This window comes from Gobius niger (assembly GCF_951799975.1).
Source record: "Gobius niger genome assembly, chromosome: 8".
NCBI lineage: Eukaryota > Metazoa > Chordata > Actinopteri > Gobiiformes > Gobiidae > Gobius > Gobius niger.
In genome coordinates this window covers 32389633-32400561 of record NC_136859.1, presented here as the reverse complement: position 1 = coordinate 32400561, position 10929 = coordinate 32389633, and the positions used below count along the sequence as shown (strand labels likewise).

General features: G+C 43.7%; 1 protein-coding gene across 1 annotated transcript; it reads left to right on the top strand.

Moving 5' to 3' along the window:
- The first annotated feature begins 248 nt into the window (after positions 1-248).
- Positions 249-2963, top strand: lingo4b (leucine rich repeat and Ig domain containing 4b). The gene is made up of 2 exons (XM_079562079.1): positions 249-341; positions 700-2963. Exon 2 carries the CDS (start codon positions 712-714, stop codon positions 2521-2523), a length of 1812 nt encoding a protein of 603 aa, XP_079418205.1. The 5' UTR covers positions 249-341; positions 700-711; the 3' UTR covers positions 2524-2963.
- Positions 2964-10929: the final 7966 nt, after the last annotated feature.

The window sequence follows — 10929 nt, the reverse complement described above, 5'->3', positions numbered from 1 at the left end:
CAAAGTATCCTGATTTCTACATTTTAAAACCTAAGTGTACAATTGATCCCAAAACTGCACGTCATAATCTCACCTGAAACATTTTCAATAGTTCTGAGCTTGTCACCATTTGGAAATCGGTTTGGTTTCATGATGGACAATGGGACATCCCGACATATCAAGTTGTGCTATGAAAACCAATGTCAGCATTGATTCCTTACAGTATGTGTGCTTGTCTGTTTCATATTTTGCAGGCACTCCCAGGTGAAATGCTGACAAATCCAAAGTTTGACGGTACATGGGGGTCTCACAACAACGGAACTGCTGCTGGTTATGAAAATCTGCACTCCGGCACCTAAGCAGTGAGTATTTTTTTCTCCTGAGCACTCTTGAATATTTCACTAATACAGTTGGCTCAGGAATTATTCATCACCCCTCTAGTTTTTCCAGTGTTGAAGTCTGATACTGACATTGTCCAAATTGATTTCTTCACCGTAATATTCTTAGGAAATGTACACTCTTGTTTTTATGGGGTTGTACTTTTCTGTATCGTGGAAAATAATGGAATATACAGCAGTTATGCTTTTATGAATGTCCAAAAACAGCACAATGATGATTGTAAGCAATGGAATAAAAATGTTCAGGAGGCTTAAAAACTTTCTGAAATCCCTTTGTGTTATGTACATCTCAAACTTCTACATTTCCTTTCTGCTTTTTCAGTCCGGAGGAAAGATGTTTGTGGAGTCGGTGGTCCGATGGGGGGCTTGGAGCATCCTTCTGGCCTGCCTGGGTGTATCTGCAGGGGGCTGCCCGTCACGCTGCACATGCCGCCCTGAAGCTAAAGAAGTCATCTGCTCCGGCAAGCATCTGAACTCAGTACCGGAGGGCTTTTCCAGCGATGCCAAGCGACTGGATTTATCCTACAATAAGCTTAAAACCGTGGGGCGGCGCCAATTCTCCGGGCTGCAGCTCCTGCAAGAGTTGGACCTAAGCGATAATCTGATCTCCATGATGGAAGTCGAGGCTTTCCAGGGCCTTCAAAATCTCAGGACTCTTCGGATTAAAAACAACCGACTTAAGATCATTCCAGTCGGAGTGTTCGCTGGACTGTCAAGTCTACGCTTCCTAGATTTGAGCCAGAATGAAATACTCGTCTTCCTGGATTACACCTTCAAAGATATGTCAAATTTACAAATACTAGAAGCGAGCGAAAATGACTTGGTTTTCATCTCCCAGCGGGCGTTCTTTGGACTCACGAGTTTAGTCGAGTTCAGTATAGATCGCAGTAACCTGACGTCGATACCCACCGAGGCTCTCTCTCAACTCCCGAACCTGACGCGCCTACGCATGCTGCGCATCTACATCTCTTCCCTCCCCAACAATGCTTTTCGTAGGCTGCACAAACTCCGCAGCCTCATCATCTCCAGTTGGCCCATGCTGGACACTTTGGCGAGTAGTAGCCTCGCCGGGCTCAACTTGACCACCCTTGTCATCAGCAACTGCAACCTTAGTGCGGTCCCTTACGCGGCACTGCGTCACTTGGCTTATTTGCGCTTTCTGGACTTGTCTTACAATCCCATCACCGTCATTCAAGGAAATCTACTCGGAGATCTTTTGAGGCTTCAAGAGCTACACTTAGCCGGGGGGAGCTTGCTGCGGATAGAACCGGCCGCCTTCAGAGGGCTGACTAACTTCCGCACGCTCAACATCTCGTCTAATCAGCTAACCACTTTGGAAGAGAGCGCTTTCCATTCCGTGGGTAACCTCCAGGTGCTAAGATTGGACGGTAACCCTTTGGCATGCGATTGCCGATTGCTTTGGGTGGTGCGTCGGAGGCTTCGCTTGAACTTTGATGGATTCCAGCCCACGTGTTCATCTCCGGACGCGGTGAGGTTACGGCAATTCAGGGACTTCTCTGAAAAAGAGCTGCCGAAGCTGTTTACCTGCCGCGCTGCGAAAATTCTAGACCGGCGACCTCAGGAGGCAAGAGTCGAGGAAGGCACAAATGTCCTTTTCTCCTGCAAAGCCGATGGGGACCCGGCTCCTGCCATAACATGGATTTCATCTCACAAGAATGTCTTCTCGCCCATGGGACGGATACGCGTCTTGCCAAACGGTACCTTGGAAGTGCGCTACGCCCAAGTTCAGGACAGCGGCGCCTACCAGTGCCTAGCCGGTAACGCCGCCGGTAATGACAGCCTCACAGTCGGACTCTACGTGAAAGGAGTTCCGCGAAACAGGAGCATCCCCATTTTCATCGACGACGCGTGGATAGAGCCCACGCAACTCACGCAAACTGCCAACTCGTCCTCTCAAATGGCCAAACCCTACCCGTTTGACGCAAAGACGCTGATCATCGCCACCACGATGGGCTTCCTTTCCTTCCTCAGCTCGGTAGCCATATGCTTTGTCTTTATGTTCTTCTGGAGTCAAAGCAAAGGACAAATCAAGCACACGGCGACCATTGACTTTGTGCCGCGGTCATCCATGGGCGGAGGTGGAGAAGGAGGCGACGGGGGCAGGTTCACCATGAAACTGATCTGAGGTCAAAAGTGTCTCGGACTACTGGGAGGACAGTAAAAGACGCTTTCTGTGAATTCTGCCTCGTAGGGAACATACTGTAGAACATTGCTTGTCTTAGGTCTTTAGATCAGGTTGTATCTCACGTGTATTCATTAAGGATTGTTTCCAGTGCATGGTGTGGTGTTGGTCGGCTCAGAAATACCAAGGAAACCACAGCAGCAATGTTTGCCATACAACGTACATAGTAGAGCAGATAAAGCCCATTTTTGGCTAAATTGTTCTCTCTGTGACACGAGCACCAATGTTGCCTGGCGTGAATGTTGCCTCGGATTTGTGTTTAAGAAAAGCCCATTATCCATCCAAACAAATCATTATGAGTGCCAATTTTCATGAAGGTTTCCAATGACACTTCTATTGTAAATGGACCAGGCTTCAGACTCCTGCTGATGATTTTTTTTTGTACATTTAGAGCTGACCTCAGCCCGTTAGTAGATAATAATTTTTGGTTCCAAATTGGCACCTGAACTCCAGAACCTAGATGGACTTGAGTTCGTAGAAGGACTAGGATGAGGTCATAGACACCCACCCACCTCACTAGATCTAAAGTGTGCTTTGAGAAACAATAAGACTCTTATTTTACTATCCGGGAAAGCACCAGCCTCCCAAGTCCACCATGACTAATGAATAAATGCCAAGGTAAGGTAAAACTATTCCCAGTTGAGCAGTGAAACACTAGAGTTATAAAAAGTGAGACTGTTTTGATCTAAAAGTCCACACATCTGCCAATGTTTATGCTGCCAGTTGGCATGATAAAAAAGAAAGGCAGAAAGCCAAGAGATTCAGTAATTACAACATAACATAACATTCTTTAAAGTGGACATGCTGGATCATTCAAAATCAGGGATAGGTATATAGATATACCAATCCCGATATATTTGCTGATCATGTTTGAGCAGCAGAAGCCCAAATCCCACAAACAACAGCTTGATATCTGTAAATGCAGAAATCAATAACACGATAAAGCCACTTCTCTGAGCTTTAGACTTTAGACTTTTACAGCGTAAACATGTTCATTAAACCTCAGATGCCTGTCGAAGGAAATGGTAAGACTGAGAGAGGAGATGATCCGAACAAACGCATTACTGTGTTGAAAACGTGGCTACTACTAGATTACTTGAGGAAGCGTTAAATTGAACACTGGTTACTTCGCCATTCATTTGCAAAAGTGGAACCTTGTATCTTTCTTTGTTTTCTGTTTCTCACACCCAGACAAACCAAACTGTGCCATACTGTTCCGACCTACGCCATGCTATCCAGTGGAAATAAGCAGTGAATTATTGAAATGTCATGCTCAGAGAAAAGAAATCTGCTGAACTTTAATCATTTAAGATGTAGGGTATATGACCGCTTGCCTTGCACAGGTGTGTTTTGTATCATAATGTAGCATGACTAAAAGATTTCATAGGTGTAAGGATTTAGTGTAGATGATTTCCACTTAAACTCTTTTTGCAATGCACCAGATGCCAGAGCAAACGAATCAATACCGTTTTCAGCCGATACTCGCCAACACAAGCCAAGGACACGGTTGTACTCTTGACCCTCTCCTGAGTCGCTATTTCTGCCTCCTCAGCAGAAATCCACCCTTTGAAAAGAGCGTCGTCTGTGAAAAAAAAGGATAATGCAGGTGTTGCTACATGCCTAACGCTAGCACAAAACACCGGAAAACAGGCCGGAAAATGCTCAAGCTAAATACTGCTAAAAGGGTTCTTGCCACCAACACTGCAGAAAGGAATTTCCATTAGTTGAAATGTCTTGAATTCCAAAAACTTAGACCTTTTTAATTGTATTTATTTATTTTTCACATTTCATCCATTATATTTCTAGTGAGTGGTCATTATAACTACAATGTTCTTTCTCTTTTCTCGGAAAAATCTGAAAGAAAGAAAGATTTTGCCAGCAGGGCCGTCAACAGGCTTGCAGGGGCCCTGGGCAGGAAGGGCTCACATGGGCCCCCCTCACCCATTTTCTATTATTTTTCAAAGAAAATGGCCTCCTTCATGCCCCCCCCCCCCCCCCCCTTAAATTCTTAAGCAAATGACCTGGTTGCCCTCCCCTGTCAACAGCCTGGTTGCTAGTTTGATCCTATGGGCAAGACACTTCGCCCACTTCAGGGTTGCCAGAGCTACGGCAATTTTAAGAAATTGGACGGCTTTCAGATCTTTTTTCCCCACAAGTGGTAACTATCCACAGGCTTTTGCAGTGCTGTTTTCCATTTGAAATATCGTATTAATTCTTAATCAAGTGAAAAACCTCAAACCCAAAGGCCGTCAGAGCTGCTCTCCCTGTGAGTGGGAGAGAAGGGGGGTGAGCCCGGATTATCACAGAGGCGCAGAGACATCAAAATACATCGGAAGTAATAGTGTTTGCTAGGTTTGGGGGTTTTGGCTTTTGATATCTGGCAACCCTGTCCCACCTGGCCTTTGTGTAAGTGTGTTACATGCACTCAAGTATATAGGTTATCAATGGGGATTTTAAATTTCGTTTTTTGTTTGGTTCATGTAAACACAGAATCCTGGTTTCCTGGATAAGCCGATATCCAGGATATTAGAAACCAGGATATTCTCATTGGGATATACCCACAATTTCCATGTAAACACAGTATCCTGGTCTGTCACCATTGCTGACGTACTGAGCATGAACTTTTGAAACTGATATGGCCGGAGCAAAAACTTTCCTACAGCCTTTGTATCTTCAACAAAACATTGAAGTAACCATAAAAAACAACAACTTTTGTTGCTCTGTGGTATCTCCGGTGGAAGTCAGCACTGTTCTTGGATAAAATGTTTAAATTCTCAAGTCTGTCGCTAAAGCAGGGAAAGAACTCTACTGTTTCAAGTGCTTCTTTGGATAGTTCTTGTCCCTGTGCTGGAGAAATGTCAGAAAAAGCCATGTGTTAGCAACATTACTAAAGTGTTTAGATCCTTACCATATTTGTCATTAGCTCCACCCCTGTCTGGAGCCTAAATATCCAGGATACTATATTTGCTCATGTAAACAGGGATATGAGTATCCTGGTTTCTTGGACGCATGTAAACATCATATCCAGAATATTGTCATAACCAGGATATGCCTAATAACCAGTTTACTCGAGCGCATGCAAGCACACTCACTGTAGCGCCTGAGGGACTGCCTGTTTGATTGACACAGATTGGCTGAAACTTGCCGTAAATCGGCCCCAGGGAAGAAGTAACTTTCAGTTACCGCCTCCGACGTCCGTGTGTTTAATATTTCAAACGTCAGTCGTTTTAACTAAGGAGAAGTTTCCTTTTTGCTGTGAATATATCTATAATTTTAAAGCATTTGCAATGAACATTGATCTTACAACTTCTATCTTTGCTTGGACATGTATTCCTAGCATGCTAACTACCGCTAACATACGTTGAGACTTAAAAAAAAAAGATAATGTAGCAATCCGGGAAAGGCAGCGTAGAAAATGTAAATAGGAATGTAAGCTTTCCCTTCCTTAAGCAACCATTTGTTATGGCATCTTTAGCATTGCTTTTTTTGATACTTTTTTTTTCCAGGAACACACCACTCTGAAAATGTGCCTCAGCGACATTTGAAGCCACAGACACTGAATGCTCACCGGATCTGTCTATTGCCATGTAAATACTCACTCTGAGGTTACCTTTTTTGTACAGCAACTTTCAAGGCATGCACACTGAAAAAGGTTTTGCTTGATCCGTGGCCCACGCTGCTTTTTACTGTCAAATAGGGGCATATATGGCCAAGATGTGAAATGGGCCACTGATCAAGACATTGCCTAGTCATCATTCGAAAACTGGTTGGAACGCTTCAATCAATCAGCTCATCCATTCACATCAGCGGTTTGCTTTTTTTTCTATGTTTTTATGTTATTAAAAGCATTTTCAAATCGATCCTCTGTGTGAATCGTCTCCTTTCTTCGTTTCCTCTTGGGTCTCTTCCCAAATGGGCCAAATCCGATCGTCTTAAGTCTCTTAGCGGTTCCGTCCTTAAAATGACTGTTGTTGAGGAAATTGGCAGGAGAAAGGCATCATTGGTTGCATAATCAGAGCTCGTAATCATGAGCGAAGGCAATGCGTGGCCTTGGCCCTCAGAGCAGCACGCTGACAACGTATGTGTCTCCTCTCGACTAAGGAATCGGGTGTTCAGCTTTTTTTCCTCTTCTTCTTCAAAGACGCAGAACAGTGCACTTTCACTGCAATGATTGAGCAAACTGATTGATTTCAAAGGCAGAGTTCTTTTCACGAAAGTGCACAGTCTTTGAAATCTAAAATGTAGTTCTGTTCTCACTAAAGCCTGATTCACACGGCAAGATAATAAGGACGATTTTAGCCCCGATTTCCCCATTCGGACAATCTTAAAGGAACTGGCCACCGTTTTTACATACTGAGATATACTGTATGTTCTACCTGAGCTTAGACGAGTTGATGCGTAAATGTCTGGTCTTTGTGCGTGCCCTCAGTCACGCAAAACCACCAAAGATGTTTTTAGCATTTGGCCTCTCCCAGCATATTCCTATGGCTCCAAACGGGGGTGAAGTTGGAAGCCACGCACTTCCACGGGCACAAAGACCAGACATGTACGTATCAACCATAGACTGTAAAAATAATGGACAGCTTCTGCTCACTCCTCCCCGTTTACCATAATGACCACGGTTGTGGGGGAATTCATGGCGGATTTACAGACTCCCCCTCCCCAGCTCTGACGAAGCATGTTCCTAAAAAGGACATACGGGCGGGATTTTCACCGTAGACTCGGCCCTTGCGTGACGTGTAGCTCGCGCTGCTCCAATGCTAGCAGTCCAACCCTAATTAAGTACGAGATTTCAAACATTCATATTACGAAAACCAGCCTGGTTTCTTAAATTGTGACTAACCCAGCGTTATCTCAGGAGGAATATCTGGCCTAGTCTAGGTTTGAAAAAATTGAAACCAGGCGTTAAAGTTGCTTTTAAAGTGTCTAAACTCCAATGCTTTTCAATGGGGGCCTAGTGGCGATATGGAGGTACTACAGCAATGGCGGAGCAATGGCAGCCCCCACGTTCGTGGTCAAAAAGCAGGGCAGCCAGCGGCCATTGGTACCAACTCGTCTAAGCTCAGGTAAGAAGATATCACAGCATGGAAAAATGGTGGCCTGTTCCTTTATGGACGTTCCGATTATGTAAGGGAAAATGTATAGAACTCTGGTCATTTTCGGGAAAATAAGTACCGTCAGGGCGAACCGCAGAGGGGTCTTGCTTCGCCCTGAAGGTTTGTTTAATGATTTGCATGGCAAATAGTTCCCAAACGTTTGCACATTGCTTGGCAACATTTGGCTAGGCTAGTAGCAGCAAGGCTAGTAGCTAGTCCAGCTACTTAGTTGAAGGTGCAGTTGGAGAGGAGGAATGCTGGTGAATCTCTGGGTAAGTTGAAAGTCGGACTCCCACTAACGTCACGAGCGATTCCCCCGACTTCTCTGGCAGAGACGGGGACAGAGATAGTTTCTTCTACTACTACATGAGGAGTGATATGAAAGACCCGAATTACAAGCACAAACTCTATCAGAAAATAATGACCTTCTACTTGTGTTGTGAAGAGCCGTATAATAAGGTGAGCTAATCTTATCAGATATTCCTGCTGTGTGGTGTGTTAAAGCTGGGGTACCTTCTCCACGGTGAAACCAACACTTCATCTTCCTCCTTTGCTCGTTTGGAGCTCTACGTGTACAGAAATTTCAACCGAAAAAACAATCCAAATTGCAGTTCATCGTTTAGCCATGTGGGGCAGCACGCACACACACACACACACACACACACACACACACACACACACACACATGGTTTTAGACTGTTCAGGTGTAGAAAAGTGCAAAGCTTACACTTACATCACAAAATATAAACTGGGAACAGGAGACGACACTCAGGGGTAGGCAAGTTCGCTTGGTGGAGGGACGGTTTTCTTCACCGTCAAAATACCAAGGTTTAAGTAAAGCATAATTTTCTCGAATGCCAGTGTTGTACATCATATATGAATTAAATGGGGTGTTCTTTTAAGACATTTTTTAAGGAATTGACACTATTTGTTCACATTTCTAGACTTAAACATGCATTTGATCTCTGGTTTGTGTAATTCCTCAAAATCCTGTCGAGGGCCAGAGGTTCCATGATGAAGGGCTGGTTTTGGCCTGACTTTGCCTACCCCGTTCTAAAGGATTAAAGGAGAAGTATATTGTTTTGTAGGTTTTCCAGTGAGAGGCTCCGTCAGCTGGGAAAACCTTCCAAACAATTGATCCTGGAGTGTCCTATAGCGACCACAGTGATGGGAAGAAAAGGCGCCATGCTGACCACTCATACAGCCACTGGGTCACTACAAGGGCAAATACACACAAATATCAACCCTTTTTTTTTGCATAAAAAGTTGCATAATACAGCTTTAAGGTTTACAGGCAAATTCTTCAATTACACCCATGTGTTTTCAAGCTAATTTTGACAATAATGAATGAATAATGAATTCAAATGTGGATTACAACAATTATTTTTTTAAGATTTTTAATCCTGTACTGAATTCTGTCTTCTGTATCAATCAATGCTCCTGAAGAAACCTGTCAGGAGTAGCGGGCAGCCACGGTGCAACGCCTGGGGAGCCGCCTCCAGGCTTTGCAGTATACGCTCGGAATCACCGGAATGGAGGATTAACTGATTTTGCATGTTTTTCGGGGGAAAATGCCGGAGGAAATCCACCCAGACCCAGTGGAAACACGCAAACTCCACACAGAAAAGCTATTTAAACCCTGGACCTTTTTACTTCTGCTTCCTCTTAGCTTCCACCTGAACCAAGCATTTTAGATCTGGGTAAAGCTGTAAAGTAACTTGATCATTTACAGTACAGGAAGAGGCCCATTATACTTGTACCTATCCATCCCCACCGATAGGCCACATCTGCCTTTGCCAGATCGCGTGTGAGCGAGCGGACACTTGGATTAGCCGCTCGCGTCTCGCCCTGTTGTTATATATAGGTCTGTCTGCTGACCCGGGAACCGCCACCTTTTAATAAAACGCTGCGCTCCCTTTGGTCGAGGGGGCAGATTAGAAGCCCCGCCCCCCCGCACAAAAAAAAACATTACTCCAATCTGGATTAGAGAATAGTGAAAGATGAGGTCATGGTATATCAGCGTAGAACTTCATTTCGTATTTACCGTAAATGGCGAGGAGCGGGTTATAATCTCTTTGATATGAGATTACCACAGCAGACAGGCAGATTAAATTATAGGCCATTAGGACAGTAAATTATAATGGGTCAAAGCGTGGAGTTGGAGCTAAAGAAATAAAAACAGTAAACATATTTTGATTTAACATTGTCTAACCATGAAACACTGTTAATAATGACAGTTTAACCTCCTACCACCCGCCTTAACTAAGCACATTTTCTCCAGTTTGGCTTTTGTGCTTGATTCAAGTGGTGTTTAAGAGGTTAAATTCAGACTTGTTTATTGTTTCCTTAGGATCCCCATTCAGAAAATAAAGCAAAGTACATGTGCTTGAGTAACTTTTTGAAGAATTTTTACTTCTTACTAGTTTAATCATACAATGCTTTTTACTTCTGAAATTAAAGGGAAGTATCTGTACTCTTTCTTGAGTCAAAATAATTGTTACTTTTTCCGCTGTGAATATTTAAAGGTGCATTATGCAACTTTTTATGTGAAAACAAAAAAAAGTTGTTATTTGTGCAGTATTGTAGTGACCCAGCGGTTGTATGAGTGGTCAGCATGGCACCTTTAACACAGTGGTCTCTCTAAATCGCTCCAGGATCAATAGTTTTGTAGAATGTCTAGTGACAGTGTAAACCTTCCAAACAATAGAACCGAGAGTGTCTTAGAGACCACTGTGACGGAATGAAAGACGCCATGCTGGGTCACTACAAGGTCAAATACACACAAATATCAAGCATTTGCCGCTTAAAGGTGCATTATGCAACTTTTTATGTGGAAAAAAAACACATAAAAAGTTGCATAAAACACCATTAAGCGGCAAATGCTTCATTTTGATCTATACATGTTTCAGTTGTCAATTGATTTGAACACTATATACGTAAAGGGCACAACAAAAGAAAAAAAAAAATAGGGCTGGAGAGAACCCCCTGTTTGTGAATGCAGGTGGGAGGGGAAGGCAGAGAGTTCAGCCTCTGTTCGGCGGATGAAGCCTTCCTTCAGGACGCCGGCTCATGTTCTCAGTCTGCCGAGGAAGTAGCAACGCTGGATTAAAATTTGACACAGAGATGTATTTGTTTGTCTGTTTGTCTTTTTTAAGTGTGGCACCGCAGCCACTGCTTGGCTTAAACTGGCAGGGATCATTTCACACGCTGCCAACTGGAAACTAGCAATAAAATAAATAAATAAATAAATAAA